Source organism: Alosa alosa, chromosome 20 (assembly GCF_017589495.1).
Source record: "Alosa alosa isolate M-15738 ecotype Scorff River chromosome 20, AALO_Geno_1.1, whole genome shotgun sequence".
NCBI lineage: Eukaryota > Metazoa > Chordata > Actinopteri > Clupeiformes > Clupeidae > Alosa > Alosa alosa.
This window is the reverse complement of record NC_063208.1, coordinates 15,292,754-15,313,322: the sequence shown is the minus strand read 5'-3', so window position 1 is coordinate 15,313,322 and position 20,569 is coordinate 15,292,754. Positions and strand designations below refer to the sequence as shown.

The window sequence follows — 20,569 nt, the reverse complement described above, 5'->3', positions numbered from 1 at the left end:
TGTGTGTGTGTGTGTGTGTGTGTGTGTGTGTCTCTGTCCACTGCAGCCTGTTCACCAGACCCAAGTGAACTCCGTACTGGCCCTGACTGGCCTTCCTCTGCTGTGGTCTCAGCTTTCCCCCTCCTCTCATTAAGACCTGTTCCTTAGCAGCCACAGCCCCGTTTCAGCCAGAGCTCAAGTCGTTCATGTGTGGCTTTGCATTCTCCAGAGGTCGAGTGGGATTTAAGCAAGGCTTTGGCAGCTTTAGCCACCACTAGCTGGGACCAGGGGGCTGCCTATGAACCTCCACACGCATGACCACCCACAGCGACACTAATGGCACAGCAAAGAATAAGCCACCATATTTATTCACTTTAACTGATGGAAGTATTATAGCACTCACTGTGTTGATATAGCACGACTCATAGTTTCCACCTTATTCGTTAAACTGTAAATTTGTCCATTTTTCATCTTACGCCCATTCTGTTTACATTATAACTTAGTGCAGTCTCAGCAGGCTAACTAGAATATGCTTCAACTTATAATTCTTTCAAAATGTTGACAATTCTGCACTCAAAATGGATATTCTATATTATATACTGTATGACTGACAGAAAAACATAAAAGTTTGCTTTTACATGGCTTGGGATTTGTCAAACGCTGTCTACAGCCACATTAAAATCAATACAACGCAGCTTCGGCCGGAAATAGAAAACTATAGTCATATTATTACTATATCAACTACTAGAGCCTTGAACCTGGTATCCAGCACACCTTCTTTCTTGATAATCTGCCTATTCATTTTAGTCATGCTAAACAGTGGTGGGATGTGTGTGGTGTGTGGTGTCTCTCTGACCTGTGACCTCTCTGATCTTTGAACTCTCTGCCCCCCTTAGGTGCTGGTGACGCTGGACCAGCTGGAGCGGGTCACCACCTTCCAGGAGTTTGTACAGATCTTCAGCCAGTTTGGCAACGAGATGGTGGAGTTTGCCCACCTGACGGGAGACAGACAGAATGTGAGTACTCCTGCGTGCTCCTCTTGCTCCTCATCTTCCTCCTCCTCCTCTTCCTCCTCATCATAAATGTCTCTCTCTTTCTCTGTGCTATATACAAGTGTTTTGAGCACATTATCAAATTCTCTTCCCCAATGTCATCACCACTATCATCTCCATCGCCATCATCATCGTCATCATTATCTTCATCATCTCTGTCTTTCTCTCTCTCTTTCTCTCTCTCTCGCTCGCTCTCTGTTATTTTAAGTAATACCGCTTTATTGAAACCCTTACCTAGACATACCCTGCCTGTGCTCTGAACACTTCATAGCACTTGAGCCCCATTGGCCTTCATACCGTCCGCTCGTCCATTTTTATGTTTATGGCCTTCTCCTCAACAAACTGAGTTCAAGTGCGTTCAAATTAGGCAAACAGTGGGAAACGGTCGTGATGAACATGTTTTCTTCGAACAATTAAATTTAAATTTGAACGATTTAGTGTTAACATTCTATTGTAATGGTTATTGCATTGTTACCTTCATCAAGCTCATGTCTAGTTCCACTGTATGTTCGCAGAAAACTACCTCTGCAGACTGTTTGCGATTATTCGCAAACGTTCGCCGAAAACTCAGGGCAAACGGAAAACTGTTCGCAAACGTTTGCCTATGTTTGCGAATTTGAATGCACCTCTGATTTGCTTCTAAAGATAAAAAAACAAGTTTCTCTGCCATTTTTTTATGTTAGTTCTCCGAAGTTTAACTGAATGAAGTTTCATAAATTTAATATCCTTGTCTCGTTCTATTATGTTTCATCTTGCTAAGCATCGGGCTCACTGCAAAGGTTGAAGCCCAAGAATTGTGTCCTCATTCCGAAGTCCAACCCATACTCTCTCTCTCTCCTTTTCTCTTTCTCTCTCCTTCTCTCTCTCTCTCGCTCACTCGTTCCGTGGAACAGTGCTTTACAAACTCATCACGTCTCTTTTTCTCCACCTCAATACAAAGCATCCCAGCGAATCTGCAGCCTCCATCTATTGAGGCTCAAATGCGGGGGAAATATAATAACAGATAATCACATCTCCTTTGTAATCCATGGGCTCCGTGCCAGGAGAGAAGAGAGCTGAGCTACTCCCCAGCACACACACACACACACACACACACACACACACACACACACACACACACACACACACACACACACACACACACACACACACACACACATACACACACACACACACACACACACACACACACACAAACAACACCATCACCCACCTTCTCGATCTCTCATTCTCCGCTGGAAGACTCCCAGAAGACTTTTGACTGGCATTGAATCCTGCTCTATCGGCACTTTTGAGGGACTGCGGCGTGCCGCTCAGTGTCTCGGAGCCCCCCTGGCGACGGCCTTATCTCCAGTCCCGGGGGGCTACGCTATCTGTCTGCGCGTCTCAATCCGTTATAGGCCTGTCCGAGGAGGAGGACTGCCTCCGGCTCTCGGGATTCTCTCCTCTGTTGTGGTCGGACTCTCTGGCTCTCTGACCGGTCGTTGTGTGCTGTGTTGTCCTTGGTCAGGATCTGAAGGACGAGAAGAAGAAGGCTCGGATGGCTGCGGCCCGCGCTGTGCTGGAGAAGTGCACCATGATGCTCCTCACGGCATCCAAGGTCAGTGCAAAAGCTGATGCAGATGCTGATGTTGGGTGGGGTTGGAGAGAGCGCCACCTAGTGTTGTAATAAAGGACATGCAAAAAAGTGAATATTAGGTGATGAGGAACATAAGGAATTCCATGTTCCACTGTCACTGCATGCATGGTATGTGTTCCTAAAATGGACGTATGGATAACTACAGGAATCTTAGATGTCATGATTCCCTTTTGATGCTCAACTTTTTATTGAGTGATATCCAGTATGTTTCAAGATATTTTCATGAATTCATGAAGTTATGAGTTCCTGTTCTGTAATGAAATCTATACATTCTCGGTATTTAGACGTGTGTGTGTGTGTGTGTGTGTGTGTGTGTGTGTGTGTGTGTGTGTGTGTGTGTGTGTGTGTGTGTGTGTGTGTGTTGTTACGACCCCCTGTGCCCTCCTCAGGCCATCCCATGTCAGTGCACGGGCGGGGTTGGACCTGGGGAGGTTAATTGGTAATTGGGTGCACCTGTAACCAGGTGCTGCTATATTAGGGGGCTGTCCTCTCTTTCCCATGAGGCACTTTTCTTCTTTCATGCAGGCACCTATTTTGACTTTCTCTTGCACTAGCACTTTTCACTCTCCTTTATTCTAGATCTCTCTACTTCTCTCTTTTCTTTGTCTACTCATTTAGTCTCTCACATAATCTACTGACACTTACATTGCATCCACACACGCACGTCACTTCTCCCATTCATTTTCCCCTAGACATCTTGTATTTGGTAACGTTGCTTTGCGTTAATTCAATAAATTATTATTTGCTTTGAAGCTTGTTGTCCGTGTCCCTCTTTATGTTTCGGTCTGGTAACGAGCTGGCCGTAACAGTGCGTGTGTGTGTGTGTGATGTGTATGCCCTTTTGTGCCCCTGCAGACATGCCTCAGACACCCCGACTGTGAGTCGGCACGCATCAACAAGGACGCGGTGTTCCAGCGCATGCGCTGCGCCCTGGACCAGGTCATCGAGATCGTGACGGACTCCAGGCCCAGCGGGGAGGCCCAGTCTGGGCTGCCCGTCAGCCTCTACACGGGCCTGAAAGACTTTAAGGTGAGACACCACAGACACACACACACACACACACCAGCCTCAAGTCTCGAGGGCAGTTGTTCCTCTGGTGTGATAAATTTACTTTGTTCCATGTTTTTGTGGAGAGATGCTTTGTCTTTGTCCTTGCAGTGCTCAGAATATGAAGAAGTTTTTTATAAATGGCTTTGGGGAAAGTGTAGTGAAAGTAGATTGCATAGTTCATTTACTTCTGACAGAGCTTTTTAATTACATTGGGGTAAATTATGGAAGAACATGGCACTTGTGTGTAAGTGTGTGTCCCTGTGTGTCTTTGTGTGTGTGTGTGTGTGTGTGTGTGTGTGTGTGTGTGTCGTGTAACTGTGTTTGTATGTATTGTATGTATTATTCATTTTGTGTACGTAAGTGTGTATGTGTGTGTGTGTGTGCACTCTCATACTTGTTAGTACATATGTGTGTTTATAATATGTGCATGTCTATGTATATGTATGTGTGTAAAAGTTGTTAATGTGTGTGGAATTTTCACAGTTTGATAATTGTGTCTAATTGTGTGTATGTGTGTGTGCCTGCGTGTGTGCGTGTGTCTGTGTGTGTGTGTGTGTGTGTGTGTGTGTGTGTGTGTGTGTGTGTGTCAGGGTAAGGTGGAGGGTCTGCGGGAGTCTCTGTTCGGGGTGCCGGCGGAGAGTGTCTCGGCACAGCTGGAGGCTCTGGTGGAGCAGATGGAGGAGTTCACCGACTCGGCGTACACGCCCCACGAGCAGCGCCAAGGCCTGCTGCAGCTGGGCGGCCTCGTCCGCCAGGACACACGTGCCCTCATCGCCGCCTGGACGGAGGCGGTACGAACACACACTCACACAGCACAGGCATGGCCACACACATAAGCATGGACACACACACACACACACACACACACACACACACACACACACACACCTGTCTTGACTGACTTGGCTTATACCCCTCACAAGCAGCACCAGGACCTGCTGCAGCTGGCTAACCTGACCTAGTAAGACACACACACCCTCATCACAGCCTGGACGGAATCACACACACACACACACACACATGCGTGACCACATCCATAGCTGATATGCCTTCAGTATAACAGCTGGGCTAAAGTGCCATTGGCAAAACATCAAATATCAGATGGAAATCCTGGCTTGACACAGTCCTGCGCCAGCCATCAGGGCTCGACATTAATGATTGCCTGGTTGCCCTTGGCTACCAAATTGTTTCGTGGCAACCATATTTGGTTGGCTTTGATAACCAAAACCTTATGCCTGGTTGCCAAGCTGGCTACCACTTTAAACCACTTCCAAAAGTTAACGTTGAGCCCTGCCAGCCATGTTGTTCTCTTGGTCCACCCCATACATTACAGATGTGCTCACACTCTGACCACATCAGAGAGGCTGACTGGACGTTCACATACTGTCAAGTCAATTCAATTCAAGTCAAGTTTATTTATATAGTTCATTTCATACACAGAGGCCATTCAATGTACTTTACATAAACAAAAGCATACAGTAATAACAAATAAAAGCAGAACAGGGCAATAGTGAAAGAATAGTTTAAAAGGTAAAGATCATAATAATAATAATAAAAAAAAATGCTGGGTCATTTACACTTAGATTGTCACCTTCTGAGGTTTCTGTCTTTTACTTTTGCCTACTCACTCACTTGGACTGGACACACTTACGTACACAGACACATAGGGGCTAGCTTAAAGTCATCCCTAGGTTCTCAAGTGGCTGTGCTGTTTATTGCTATGTGTCTGTCTATAATCTCTCATTTACACACATATTAACACTGTCTTTCGTTTCAACCTTGCTCTCCCTCTGCCTCTCTCTCGCTTTCTGCTTTCTCTATCACTCTCTCTCTCTCTCTCTCTCTCACACACACACACACACACACACACACACACATACACACATACACACACACACAAAAACACTACACAGAGTAGCTTTCGATGAAATACAAAATGATTTTATCCACGTAAAGCATAACTCTCGGCAAAATGCAACCTAGGGTCTTCTTTTGAATGTACCCAAGTCAAACCTTCGTTTAAAAGCATAATTAGGACAGAAGCGGCACTTTAAAGATTGACCGTATTATCGTTTTCGGGTCAAATGGCCTTTTGAATGGGAGTGCTAGAGGGACTACTATTTTGATGCGATCATATTACAAAAAGTTGTTTCGAACAACTCACTTTAGCAGTTGTTTTTTCCGCTCGCTGCCATCTTGCCAGTCAAGAAGGGAGTTGTTCAAAACTTCATTTACAAAAATACATGCGCGCACACACACACACACACACACACACACACACACACACACGATTCACATGCTCACACTGCTGTCTGTTTCTTTGGTTTCCTTGTCTCCCCATCACGTCTTTGTCTCTGATTCAAAAGCACATTGACACACACACACACACACACACACACACACACACACACACACACACACACACACACACACACACACACACACACAATACTCTACATTCTCACACCACCTCCCCATAGCATAGCAAACAGCTGATGTAATTCCACACAGACAGCATAGTGCTTTTGAGTAACACTTTAGATTACAGGGCCCTTTTAAAATAATTCCACTATATCAAGCACAGTGTAACAAACTGTGTAACAAAATGTAGTACCATATACTTTCCCCTTTAGACTTCAATACAGCCTTAATAAGCTGGTTAACATTGGGGTGATATCACAGGCATGCACATTTCCATTATGTACACACACACACACACACACACACACACACACACACACACACACACACACACACACACACATCTACATCTTCATTTAAGAGGAGGAGAAGATGTTGTGTGTTCTTGTCATACACATGAAAGATGTTGTGTTGGTGTAGACCGACATTCCATCCCTACACATCTTTAGGTCTGCTGAAAGGCTATTCACTGTCCTTGCATCGCTTTGTGCTCTCTCACTCTCTATCTCAACGTCTCTATCTTTCTCCTTCTTTCTCGCTCTCTTTCTTGCCTATATCTCTTTCTTTCTTTTCTCGCTGCAAGGGCATCTTTTTTTTTAGTTCTTCAGAAAAAGACTATTAAAAACAACAAAATGAAGTTAAGGTTGCTGATGGTTTTAATGATTTATAGACTTTGTGGAAGAATGAAACATCATGCACTTACTGTATGAGACTGGCCTTGAATAACAAGTGCAGTATTTGAAACAGCTTTTGGAGATGTACTCTAATTTAGATGACTTTAAGCTTTACTAAGATGTATTATGCAGCTCTTCAGAATAGTTTCTGAAGAATCTCTTCAGACAATAGTTTACCCCTGTTGTTATTGTATAGAATTCTCTGTACCTGTCAGAGAAAAGTCACCTGCTGCTTCATGTCCAAACGGGTTGGTGTTGGGTTGGTGCTCGAGCCACAGAAGTTTTCTGTTGTTTGGCCAGTGGAAGGCTGAATGGATGGACTTTTTTGCTTGTCACTGAGTTCAATTTACACTTCAGCTTGTGACTTGGTTGTGGGGAGAGAGAGAGAGAGAGAGAAAGAGACAGGAGGGCACCTTGACATTTTCCAAAAGCACAGGACTAACACACAAAGAAAGAGTAGAGAGAAGAAAAAGACATTTCTCAAACTCTTTTTTTCTCTTCCCAGAGATGACGCACCAATTCTCAGTAAAAGCCGGTGACCACTGTGGAGGCCTCTTTTTCTTTTCTGCTCTTCTCTCTCTCCCTCTCATCCCCCCTCTCATCCCCCTCTCATTGGTCCTCACCTCTACGAAACAATTAACCCTTGTGTCCTGAAGCAGTAGGGAGCTCCTGGAGGATTCAGGTGTTACACATTATTCCTCCGCTGTGAGCGTGATTAGACCTTCTTATTTTCATGCCGGCAGCAATTTGTTTTTAGCTATAAAAGCACGTCCAAGTTCAAACTGCATTTATAGCTGTCAGCTGGATGCCGGTTTGACACCCCCCGTTGTAATCCTGCCTTAAAAGACGCCCTCCCACCTGTCTCCTTGGCCACCAGACGGCGGTGAATGTCTTGAGTGTTTTACGAAATACATGCTTCGAGAAGCCTTGTACTCTCTCCTCTGTCTCTTTCAAAGTTGAGTTGGTCAGTGAGAAGGCCAGACAGAAAAGTAGCCTTAGGTGCCAAATTTGACAACAGTTGTCCTCTTATTTTTCTCTCTCTCTCTCTCTTTCTCTTGCTCTCTCTGTGTCCCTCGCTTGCCATTTGTTTGTATTTATTTCTCTCGCTCTCCTTTCACCATGACAGCAATCTGCCAAAGCCAAAGAGGCCACAGAGGAAGTGGAGCTGGCCATTTTGAAAAACTGTCATAGTATTGGCGACCTTCGGAAAGAGGTGAGCGGCCCTGTCCACGTGAGGGTGCGAGCATGAGGACGTTTGAGATAGAGGACGGGGAGTGGGAGGTGTTCTTGTTTTTTCTTGTCTTCTTTGCCCTATTTAGTTTTCTTTTTCATTTTATTTTGATCACTCCCACTCGATCACCTTTTTCATGTCCTTCTCCTCTTAACTGTGTTTGTCCTGTCACTCCTAGATGCTCTTCTATCAATTTCTCTGTCTATGTCTCCCTCCTCCTCTTCTCTCTCTCTCTTTCTCTATCTCAGTTTCTCTCTCTCCTTCCCTCTTGCTGTCTGAGGTCTTCCTCTCTTTCTCTCTCTGTTTCTCTGTGTTTATCTCTCTCCCTTCCTCTTATGTTTGTGTCTCTATTTGTACCTCTCTGTGCCTCTGTTTCTCTATCCCCCCTTCTCCCTTATCTTACTCTGTCTTTATCCCTCTCTTTGTTGCATTTTATCTTTGTTTGACTCCCTGTATTTCCCATCTCCCTCTCTCTCTCTCTCTCTCCCTCCCTCTCTCCCTCTCTCTCTCTCTCTCCCTCCCTCTCTCTCTCTCTCCCTCTCTCCCTCAGCTCCATAAGATCGCGGTGGGCCGGGCCACGGAGCTACTCAGGCAGCACTCGGAGCACCTGGCGCTGGAGGCCCTGAAGGTGGCGGGTGGCGAGGGCAACCTGGAGGCCGTGGCCGAGTACGCCCGCACCCTGTCCGAGCAGAAGGACCAGCTGGTGGAGGTGAGGAGCGGAGGACACGTTGTGTCGTAGCGCGGGCCGAGTCGAGCCCCGCAGGGTTGGTTTTGCACACCTTGAGTTGTGCTAGATACAGCACATAGGCAGGTGTCTCCTCACCTGTGCCCAAACACACACACACCTACCCTCTGTTCAGGTCAAACTCTTTGGGAATATTAGTCCTTCACACAGTCCTTCATACAGCTAGTAGAGTAGGGTAAAAACTTGGTTGGAAAAGCATGGGCTTAGTCTTGCTAGTATCACTGAGTTATTTCTTACCCTCATTACATTACATTCATTGTATGCATCTCAAGAGATACATGAATCTATATTATTATATTATTATTATATTATTATATTATCAGTTTTACATTCAAATGTCATGTGTGTGTGTGTGTGTGTGTGTGTGTGTGTGTGTGTGTGTGTGTGTTTTCCCCTGGCTCCACCCTGGTTGGTGTATGGTTTCCACACTGGCTATAGACGTGTCGGTTGCTGTGTCATGTGTCCGGCACGGAGCCGCTGGAGATCACCTGCATCCACGCAGAGGAGACCTTCTATGTCATCGGCCCCCAGGTACCTGCCTCTACAACCCCTTATAATGGTCCATTCCTACTCCCCAGATCACCTTCACTCCACTCCTGCTGCAAAGCAGTGGAATACACCTTCAAGAACTTGTGTAGAATGTCAATTCATCTCAGTCCTGAAGTGCATTGCAATAGTTAACATCAACCATGCAACAAGTTATAGTTGTGAATCCTAGAGTTGTTCAATAAAGTATTTGCTTGTTAAGGCCTATTCACACCAAGAACAATAATGATAACTAATAATGATAACTAATGATAACTATAGCCACAATGATAAAAGTGTTCACACTGAACAACGATAAACAAAGTCTCTCTTAATGAATGGGACGGTTAAATTCGATGGGTTCTGATTGGCTATTAGCTTTTTATCGTTCTGAAAATCGCTCTAAAAATGATCCCCAACGTTATCGTTCTTCATGTCGTTATCGTTATAGTTTATGTGTGAGCATCGTCATTCATATTAATGAGTTATCGTTATTGTTCTTGGTGTGAATGGGGCTTTACTCAATATATTTAAGTGGGCATCAGATGACATCAGATCACATCTTCTACAGTCTAGACCCCCCAGTGCACCTCCTCCCCTAGACCAGCCCCAGAACACCTGTCCACCACCTCCATCCTCCTCCACCTCATCTCTGCCTCACATCCTCTCATAAGGCTCTTTTATTCATGAGACAGTAGAGCGTTTATCCAGTCATTAAGCTGGCGATGAAAGCCCCACCTCCTCCCCTTCCCCAGGCAGAAGAGCGGAATGTTTGGTGATTATGTCCAGTCCCGTGCTCCATTGGTGCTTGAGATTATTCAGCACACCGCAGGGCTGGCCACGGGAGGTGGGGGGTTTGGGGGGGGGGTGCGACCCTACTCTGAGGTCGACATCTGGTAATGAGTGAGCTGAAAGGTCGACCAATCAATAGCGCCTGTGGCATTCATCCACACACACACACACACACACACACACACACACACACACACACACGCACACACACACACACACACACACACACACACACACACACACACACACACACACGCATGAGTGTGTGTTAATAATCCGCCCCACACATCAATAATTAAAAGTGCTATAGGGAGAGAGAGAGAGAGAGAGAGAGAGAGAGAGAGAGAGAGAGAGAAGAGAGAGAGAGCAAGCCTGGATGATTAATGTTTGTTTGTGAAGAGGCAAGAGCTGGATGATTAATGGTTTAGGGTTAAATGGTTGAGGCCCCTTTGGATTGTGGCTTATTATATTATCTGTTATGTTTTGATCACATGAAGAGAAGAGATGTTTTGATCACCTGGCCAAAGGCTTCCAGGTTTCGAACGCAAGCTTCGGTTTGACAAAGAATTGACAGGTTTACAGCTGTGAGTTAACATGTTAACCGTTAATGATCTGTATTGGTCTTCCTCTCCCTCCTCATCGTCGTCCTGTGGCTCAGATCGTCTCAGCGGCCCAAACCCTGGCCCTCCACCCGTCCAGTAAGATAGCCAAAGAGAACCTGGACGTGTTCTGCGAGGCTTGGGAGTCCCAGCTCTGCGACATGGCTGTGCTGCTCCGAGAGATCAACGATGTGTTCGAGGGACGCAGAGGTACCGCTCTCCCAGCTCGCTCTCGCTTTAGAGTGGTCGACAGGTGCACCGCGCATTGGCCACTCTCGTAGCGGCCATCTGGATTTTGCCCAGGAGGGACATTTCTTTGACGAGTGGGAACAATAACAGTTGTGATTTTAAAACGCGGCCCACATGAAAGGAGGGCTGTTAGACATCCCTCCTGCTGGGTTCACTGTTTTTGTTCCAGAGGAAAATGAACAAGGGCAGACAACAGATAAACGATATAGTAGTTACGCTCCCCTCTGCAATGAAAGCGACAGGCCATTATAGCACTCTGTAGTATTAATAGAATACATATTTACACCCCCAATAGAATACATATTTACACCCCCAAGCAATATGTCTTGTTATTTAGCTGGTCAGAGGGGATATGTAATATATGAGTGCAAGGACCTACCCCTCCCCTCATAAACCCTTCTTACATATTGCGGTGTTTTTATTCAGCAATTCAGCAACATCCTGCAAGAGTAATGTTAATCAATTTCCTTCCTAGACTTGGGCCATCAGTGAACATCACTTTCAGTTCAATCCCCAACAGAAACCAGATTTCAATGAATAAATGCCTTTTCCCTTTGTTTAATGTCAAGTGTTGCTACGCAGTCCTGTAAGTACTGACCTTTGGAAACTAATTCCCAAACACATCTGATTTTAGGTGATAAGAAACCCTACCTGTCTCTGCCCAGACCTGGGGTGAGTGTCTTTTCTTCTCTTCATCCGATGGGATGTGATATTTGTTTTGTCTGTGTGTTGACCTGCTGTCATCCATACCCACTATAATCACAGCCTCGTCATTTCCCACAGAAGCATTCAACCAACCTAAAGACTGCAAAAGCTGCTAAACTTGATTCTGAGGTAACACACCAAACCCCATGCATATCACATGTTAATAACCTATTATTACATGTTACAATATAATATTTAATCCTCATAAAACAGTAATGTATTTTAGACATATTATTTTTACATAAATTACATATATAACATGAGCCCCACTCGTAAGCTTCACACCCTGCTGTGTTGTGTGTGAAGATTGCTTAAGGCGGTTTTGTGACTGTTCTTTGCTGCATGTTTTTCATGTGTTCCACCGTTCCACCGTTCCACCTCGTGGAGTGAACTCCACCGGTGCTAGTCTTGTGTAGCCCGATTACACTTGATTTAGTGAATCGCAAGTAGCCGTGAGGTGGTCAGGTGGGACAGAGCTTAATTAAATGAAATTAAATACAGTAGATGCAGAACTGGAACGAGTTTGGAGGGCTGTGGCGTAATTCCTCTGGTAGCTTGAAGTGTTTGTGAAGGTGCTCTTTGGTAGAAAAAGTATATGATTAAAGATAAAAAAGTTTAAAAAAGCTTTAAGGAATTAGGCTTAATCATAATAGATCATGTTAAAATTGCCAACATGTTTCGGCCTTGGCTAGGCCTTCACCAGGGCAAAGTCAACATGTAGATGCAGAACTGGACTGGAGCATTCAAATGCACAGTGGCTTCATAAGGGTGTGGAGAACATGCTGTTCAAGGATCCCTTAGGTCAGGGATGGCTAAGATGTTAGGTGACCCTTGTGTGACCTGACCTTTGCCCCCTGTGACTCTCAGGAGCAGAGCACCATAGCCAAGCTGGGCCTGGAGCTTCGCCTGCTCACCTCGGACGTGGACTCTGAGGTGGAGCGATGGGAGGACCAGGAACATGACATCGCCCGTCAGAGCCAAAGCATTTCCAGTATGGCGTTCTCCATGTACCTCTTCACCAGGTATATATGGCCAAGGAAGACTATTGCACTTAAACAACAGTGCAGGGTTAATTAGTTGTAGTTTTTACAGTTATAGGAAATGTGCTGCAACAAATGGTAAAAAAAAAATGGGTTTGGCATAAACACTGACTATTAACTTTTTTGAGAAAATCAAAATAAATCATCCAATTCTCCAACTTCATCACTTTAGAGATGAGTCTTGTGGACAGTTATCATGACTTATTGTCTCTGACGCAATGTTTTCTCCACTCCCTAGGGGGGAGGGTCTCCTAAAGACGACGCTGGACTTGTTCCACCAGGCAGAGGTGAGGCCAACCCTCCATCATAGGTGCTGTTTTTAATTGGACTCCTCCACCAGTGTCATTAGGGGTGCTAAAAATGCCTCGTGAAGTCAAATCGATACGCTATTACCTGAAGAAAGGGGCTTCGTCATTTGTCTCAGGTGGTGGGAGGACCTGGGTCCTTGGGGACCTATTAAGTTGGTCCCAGGACTGACTGTTTACTGTGTGGAAGTGTGTTAATGGCTGTGTGTGTGTGTGTGTGTGTGTGTTGATGGGGTGTTCAGGAGATAATAGAGTTAGCCCCAAATTCCCTATTTTCCTGTTAATCAATTATGGATGGTTGCTGCTGCAGCACTTACAAGATGAATTGTCATTGTAGCATGACTCTTCCCTTTTCCCCCCATTAATGAACACAAAATCTCATTTGTTGGTCTCACTTTATTTCATAGTGTGTGTTTCATTTCATGTATTAATAGAGCAATTACCATGCAGAGATTTCAGCCCTCCAAAGCAAAATCTGCTTAATACCATCAGCATCCCAGGGTCCTCTAGCCCAGGGAGATTGTATGGTTTTGTGTTATCTCAAATGTAATCACTGAGATTACACGCTATTTCCCCCTGTGCAAAGAAGAGAAAGGAGGAGGAATTCGAGGCACGTTTTGCTCTAAAAGTTTTCCTGTACCGTTGAACTTTATTTAGCAAGATTGACTTTCACAGTTTTTAAACTCACAACTCGAGCTCTATTTTATGTGTGTGACTTACGACATGTCGCTTTTGTTCAAGGCAGTGGTTTATAATAGCGTGAGTAAAGCAGCGTGTGTGTGTGTGTGTGTGTGTGTCCCCTCGCCACAGATGCTGTCTGAGCAGGGGATCCAGTTGTGTTCACACCTGCACACGTTCTCCTCACAGGTAAGAATAGAAACTAGACCGACAGGAGAAGTGTCATCTAATTTCTAGTTTCTTTTCTGCTGTTCCATCCTGCCGCACTACGCCAAATCTCTCCCTCTCTTTCTTTCTCTCTCTCTCTTTGATCATGGGGTATAATTAAATGTCTCCCCTTGACGGCTGTTAATGACGGCCATCAATCTCTGTAGAGAGAGTGGAAATGGTGGCTATCGGAGCTGGCCGACCCTGCTTGCACTGGGGCACGAAAGGCTAATGCTTAATCACAGCGTCCGGAACCTCTGAGCCACTCGTGTTTGATGAATAACCTCAAACAAACAAACTCAGGCAGAGTCGTTTCCACGGCGCCCCCCTCCTTCCAACCCCCCTACTGTGTGTTCCGACCGGCACATTAATCTCCAAGCACATCAATTATGAAATAGCTTTTTTGAAGATTAATACTCTTAATGCCACTTCTTGTCATTATAACCAACAGCTAACATTGCTTAGATTCATATAATTACATACCTATTATCGGCCTTAAGAGTAACAAACTACATGGGCATGTTAGTCCTTCTAATAACTGTACAGTGGGGAGTTGGGTGGGTGCTTTAAGAAAAGCCTCTGTGGAACTTTATTACAAACTCTTTTGTGTGTTGACCTCAGCTGCTGGATGAGGAGAAGGCCGTGATTCTGTCGGAGACCGAGAAGCTTGCAGCCTCGTGTCAACAGCTCCAGATGGGGGCCAGGACTCCTGTACAGGGGAAGAGCGCCACCTTTCAGAAGGTAAAGTCACTGCACCACTACTTTGTTTTTCTACTTGTGTTACCAGAGACTTTGTAAAGAGGAGACACAGCACTCAAAAAATACTCCATAGAAATGCATGGGGTTAGTTTGTAACGTCAATATGGCTGTTGTCTACACATATCCCACCCCTTCCTCGGCAAAACGTCGACATGTGAATACATTGAGCCAATCATGTGGTGTGATGTGAATACATTGAGCCAATCATATGGTGTGTTGTGAAGACATCGTGCCAATCATGTGTTGTGATCTCGCTGGAGCAAGATTGGTGTCGTGAAGCCTTTGCGCCGCAGCGCCCAACGACCAACGACTGTGCCTGATGAGTGCCCATAAAACGTTTGTATATGGCCGCCGAGTGGAGGGACTTGCCTAAAAGGACTTTGGTGTTACTCCCATAGTCTGGTAGGCAAAGGTGCTAGAGCACCAAGGTCATGGATTTAATAGCTCAATATACGCCAACTGTAAGATCAGTGAAACATCATCTGGGAACAACGGGACCAAGTAATATCATAATTATAATTATTTTTAAATGATAAAATAATAATTTCATATAATAATATTAAAATGTGCAATGTTTCACACATGCATCATTGTGCACATCGAGATTGGCTTCATTGCTGCATTAACCAGCCACATCCTCCCCATTCTAAAGTTAGACTAATTAGTGAACCTGCACCCTCAACCTCATAGCCCATCTGTTCTTAGACATGAATGTGATGACCTGACAGCCTGAGCAACAGAACAGATTGCTGAATGTGGAGCAGCAAAAGCTCTCTGTGCCAGCATGGGGACTAATCTATTTTTTTTTTGCCAATCCATCTTGTTAGCATAAACAAGAAGAACTGCAGTAAGAATGCTGATGAAGTGATAAGGGTTTGTGTAGGACTATGGTTACACAGCATTCCTACTCTGCCTGAGCTACAGCATTTAAATAAGTTGAAATTGACGAACAGTTTAAAAAGCCTGAATTTATCTTCCTGTCAGAAAACTTAGTCGATGTCAAGGCTAGACATTACAAATTCCTCTATTGATATTTATACTGATGGGAACACTTTGGTCGGGTTGCTTTGTATATGCCTTAATCAGCATTATTGTTTTGTTTTAACATTCATCATAATAGTTTTATATAATAATAATTTTTGTTCTATTTTTTCAGGTGGAATCATCAATCCAAAACACCAAAGGAGTTATGACTGTGGTGGTCTTTCTGTTGCCAGTCTGTAGTAAGCTCATAAGAAAGGTACAGTCGTCCTTGTTCCACACTCTGCAATTGTTGTAGCATGACATCTACTGTACAGTATGTGCCGTTGGTGAATTAGATATAATTAGATTATAGATATAGAATATAATATTGCACTAACTAAAACCTGCATTTTTGTATTGCATTTGTAATTACTGTTATTACTGTTTTTTTCTAGTCTGTAATACTAGAAATACTTGAATTTCCCCTTGGGGATCAATAAAGTATCTATCTATCTATCTATCTATCTATCTATCTATCTATCTATACGAAACCCATTAGTAGACTAATTAGTAAATCCAGCAGATTGCTGAAAAATATGGTTGGACTGGATCTTGTGATCCAGACCCAGGATTTTCTCCTGTCATCATCATAGACTTACTTCTCTCTCTGGGTTTGCTCCATCTGCAGTACAAGTCGGAGCGGAGTAGCCTGGGCTCTCCGCAGAACTGGAGGGAAAAACGACAGCTCACACCGGTCAGGGAGGATGCCACCGTCAACGGCAAGAGCAGCAATGGCTTCGGGGTCAAGTCCCTGGAGCAACACATGGCCAGTCTCACCTTCCTGGAGAGCAAATAGCTCCCGTGAAGATGCGTCCAGTCCACCCAGCCACCCACCCCGTCCCCCCCTCTAAGTCCTTATCGCCAAGACCTACTGGAGCGTCTGTCTGACTGACCTGTCCGGAGGGCATCATACACATGGGCACGAGAGCGCGCACGCACACACACACACACACACACACACACTCAGAAAGCAGATTGCTCTTTCTGTGTTGACGCTCATTTTTCTGTGTGGTGTACAGAACTCCATGGCCTATTTGCCTCATTTTATGTGCACATGGAGGTCGAAGAAAACAGACTCACACACTGACACACACACACACACACACACACACACACACCATCAGTCAGTCTGTGCATGTCTTTCTGTATAAGCAAGCCTCTTGTTTACTGTATTCATGCAAAAAAAAGCTGGTGTTCTTTAAACCATATAGGTATGACTGGGCTTCTCATCGACCTCGCCAACTTTGCTTAGGAAAAAGAAACGGTTAATCTGAGATCCTGGCGCTGCAATGCAAATGAGAGTGGCCTTCAAGACACTTTAGAGACCCACTAATCCATCTGCCTCACTGTTGCCAAATACTGTATGTATATTAAATTGGTCAATCATCAGTCAGTGCACTTGGCTTGCTAATAGGCTATAACATTAACTCCCCACGCTTCACACTACCTAAATGGGGAATGATTTTAAATTATCGCCTTTTAAACGTCTGGATTATTGTCATCAGAGTACGATAAAAAATATATATTTTCAAGGAAAAAAAGAATGATTATTCTAAAGGATGTGTGTCTTTGCCACAAGAGTATGTTGACTGTGTTTCAATGTGGGGGACATCGATTCCCTTTAAAATGTATTTGTTATATGGGTTCCCCGTAAGGACTGCCATGTAGGTCACTGTGATACATATTGTTGTTGTACTTGAAACATAAAAAAGATGTCTATGGAAGTAATGTTTGGTACTTTAAAGAATATTCAAATGGTTAGAATGAAGACAGAAAAAAAGCTGAATAACGTGTGCAGCTAAGATACTGAGAAAACATCTCAGATGATAACAGCTAGTTTTGGACCATCAATCCTTTTGACAGTTTGAATGATTGCTAAGCCAACAGAAAAAAAATCTAAAAATATACCTTATTTTTCTTAAAGTATGGATGATTGTCATTTATTTATGTATTCTCTACAAAAAATAAATAAATATTCTGCTGTACAATATCACCTGCCTTGGATGAGCTAAGAATGAAAACGTACAATACTCTAAGTCTGAACATGACAACTATTTTGAGTGAACACAAGCTTTTATCTTTGACAACCTTTATCACAGTTTTCAAATGTTATAAAGAAAAGAAAACAAAAGCGTTTTTACCTGTCAAGGATGTCTTATCAAACAGCATATTCTTGAACAGTTTGTTGTCTTGTTTGTTTGTATCCTAATGAACTTTTACAAGCTTTTAAATTAATCATAAAAAAAAGAAACTTCACTACTGAAATGCATAACTATGTTTGAAGGCACAGTGCAGTAGTTTTCAGTGTGTGCTAATTGCTAACCAAGAAGGGAAATTCCCAAGCCTATGCGTCTTGTCTCATACATGGCATCTTTGATCCATTCCCAGTTCTTAAATGCATGATGTCTTGGAGCCCCTGGCATGCTGGACATCTTTAATGAGCCTGAAGTGCAGGGCGGAAATTAAGTACAAATTCCTGAGTCTCACGCTGTCAGATATTTTCAAAGCCATTCTATATAAATTACAAAGTATTTTTAAATCTTCAATGGCCTGGTGCACACCTGAATTCCAGCACAGTATAAGCCCTGTGAACAGTTGAAGATCTCAGTGCTGGTCACTCTCTAAGGCAGTACGCCAGTCCACTGGCTGGCCAGTTCACCACACCAGCGCCTCCTCAGCATGGCTCTGGTTGCTGATTGGTTCGTTTGGAGATGACCTCTTCGTATTGCTCTCTGCTCTGCAGACCTTCCGTAATACTTTTGCTCTCCTCGAATTTTGGCAGGATTACGGCGATGTAGCCTTCGGTTGAGGGCTGTTGGAATTAATCGATAGAGATTATTTTTTTTTTTTCAGTTGATGCATTGATGCACAAATAGCTGGTGATAGCAGTAAAAAAAGAACTCTGTCCACACACAGTTTGATCGCATTATATTTCAAATGGCACAGGAAAGCATGTAGAATCAATCAACAGGAGAAAGGTCATGAAAAGATGTATTAACCTTTTCCAGCAAGAGGTTTGGTCTTGTCAGAATGTCTTCATTTACTTCCACCAGACGGCCTCTGATGCAGCTGTCAAGAGATGTATTCATTTCAGAGAGTAATTATCTCAGTTATGTCGAGCCAGAATAACAAGAGTTGTCCACTTTGTGTTTAATGGTACCTTTTATTCACTTGTCAATGGGTTGTAATTTCAGATACCTTCAAAGCCGCTAAACGGAGGTGCTATTCAGACAGAAACTGACCCATGTAGATCTGAGAGTAGTCAGGTGTCATGTAAACACAATTTTAATAAGATGTTTATAAACAAACATCATGTTGTAGACATTAGGGCTGCACATTTAATCCATTTTTAATTGAAATCGCAAATTGCACTGAGACAATTAGGTAATCACAAAGGCTGCAATTAATTGTGCAGCTTGCAACCCAATGGTTAATCTGGTCACACATCTATGATCAACAAAATTCCTGGCCTCCCCCCTCTACAGTGAAGCTCACCCAACAGGTGTACTATGCTTCTCATGCACTAGGCATGCTCACCAATCGGGGTGGCCCAACTTAACTTGAAATACTAAACTGAAGCTTGTCTTTCAAAAATTATGTCGCAAATCAAATTGCAATTGCCATATCTGTCCGAAGAAATATATATTTTCCTCAATTTGTGCAGCTCTACTAGACATCCTTCAAGAGTAATGTTTAAAATATCACCTCAACAAAGGCTACGTTCACATAACTGTATGAGAGTAATGCAGTGAGGACTGAAGACTGCTCCCAGTCCTTACCTGAAAATGGTGTACTCTACTCCATCAGTGCAGGTGATTCTACAGAGTGGTGCATATTCTGTGAGAAACTGGCCTCCCTGGAAGAAAGGAAGAACCATCAATGTAAGTTCCACATCTAAATTTCAAGAAAACCTTGGGATATATTGAAAGTATGATTTTTGCAAAAGGAGTTGACCGAATACATACTCGCTTTGACTTTCCAGACACTTTATTGTTCAATCGACTGCAGCCAGCACTTATCTGGTAATTGATGCTTTTAATTGAACGGCCATTCTGAAGGATAGGGTGTGTCTCAGCAAGGGTGATCACACAAATTCTGTGAAAAATGCAACAGATATATCAAGAAAACAAACATCTGTGCAACTAGAGAGAACATTAACACAACATCCACCTACATGACAGAACTAAAAGGCACTACACCATAAATTACCAGGGTTCATTTTCTACCCTGTGGAGGTTTTGTTGCAGTTTTTTAATGGAGAGAAACAACGCCTGTTTTTCCACATGTGGGTATTCATTCATCCCTTCCAGATCACTCAAACCTCCTCTTAATTAACCTGTTACCTGTTGGAGTGCTGTAAGATGCAGAAGTCCTCACATGCTTTTCCTTTCATATCTAAACGGAACAAATTGAGACAGTGATGATTTCAAAAACATAAGTCACAGAGACAAAACTACATAACTCACAGCAGCATAGATTAAGAAATTAGTTTATCACCACCACAGAGGTTTGACACACATGATAGTCTACTATTTGATTCACTCATCTCAGTCAGCCTACCTGTTCTATACCAACGTGTGTAATATCGGTCAATCACAGAAGGTGCCTCTTTATGTTCTGATATATCCATATTGCGAAATGCAGGTCAAGGCCGACTTGCTGGATACAGCTTTGACAAAAACAGGACAATTACAGCTACTGGATTCAACCCCACAATCTGAAGGTTTCTGGATAAATAGAAGTGCAAGTGGCACATTTAGGAGTCGACTTCCTTCCTCGCGATTTCACTAGTTAATTTCATGCAGCTGAACGGCTCTTTACTGCCATCTGCAGAAGTGGAGGAGCAAGTTTGTCGATTAGCAGTCTAATCATAAACATCATTATTTATTACAGACA

At 43.7% G+C, this 20,569-nt stretch overlaps 2 protein-coding genes across 5 annotated transcripts in view; one reads left to right on the top strand and one right to left on the bottom strand.

Annotated features, from left to right (window-relative positions):
- Window positions 1–17,663, top strand: part of ctnnal1 (catenin (cadherin-associated protein), alpha-like 1) — a 57,334-nt gene extending 39,671 nt beyond the window's left edge. The window contains exons 4-19 of one of the 3 annotated variants that reach the window (XM_048229528.1): window positions 876–995; window positions 2,542–2,631; window positions 3,526–3,699; window positions 4,311–4,511; window positions 7,942–8,028; window positions 8,597–8,755; window positions 9,230–9,322; window positions 10,767–10,917; window positions 11,591–11,628; window positions 11,743–11,790; window positions 12,529–12,683; window positions 12,940–12,988; window positions 13,817–13,873; window positions 14,513–14,632; window positions 15,807–15,890; window positions 16,302–17,663. In XM_048229528.1, coding sequence (XP_048085485.1) covers window positions 876–995; window positions 2,542–2,631; window positions 3,526–3,699; window positions 4,311–4,511; window positions 7,942–8,028; window positions 8,597–8,755; window positions 9,230–9,322; window positions 10,767–10,917; window positions 11,591–11,628; window positions 11,743–11,790; window positions 12,529–12,683; window positions 12,940–12,988; window positions 13,817–13,873; window positions 14,513–14,632; window positions 15,807–15,890; window positions 16,302–16,469 — 1,794 coding nt within the window. In that variant the 3' untranslated portion in view covers window positions 16,470–17,663. Of the gene's footprint in view, window positions 1–875; window positions 996–2,541; window positions 2,632–3,525; window positions 3,700–4,310; window positions 4,512–7,941; window positions 8,029–8,596; window positions 8,756–9,229; window positions 9,323–10,766; window positions 10,918–11,590; window positions 11,629–11,739; window positions 11,791–12,528; window positions 12,684–12,939; window positions 12,989–13,816; window positions 13,874–14,512; window positions 14,633–15,806; window positions 15,891–16,301 lie in introns of all 3 variants that reach the window. The other 2 variants (XM_048229527.1, XM_048229529.1) reach the window with 2 other exon arrangements.
- Window positions 17,661–20,478, bottom strand: abitram (actin binding transcription modulator). Of its 2 annotated transcripts, XR_007192002.1 has the most exons (7): window positions 20,234–20,478; window positions 20,017–20,068; window positions 19,639–19,768; window positions 19,453–19,529; window positions 18,673–18,742; window positions 18,235–18,485; window positions 17,661–18,116 (listed from the first exon to the last, which is right to left on the bottom strand). XR_007192002.1 is itself a non-coding variant. In XM_048229531.1 (6 exons), the coding sequence occupies exons 1-6, from the start codon at window positions 20,301–20,303 to the stop codon at window positions 18,348–18,350; spliced, it is 537 nt and encodes a 178-aa protein (XP_048085488.1). In that variant the 5' UTR covers window positions 20,304–20,478; the 3' UTR covers window positions 18,094–18,347. The 2 variants fall into 2 exon arrangements, 1 of the variants encoding a protein (XP_048085488.1); XM_048229531.1 differs by having other exon boundaries at window positions 18,094–18,485.
- Window positions 20,479–20,569: the final 91 nt, after the last annotated feature.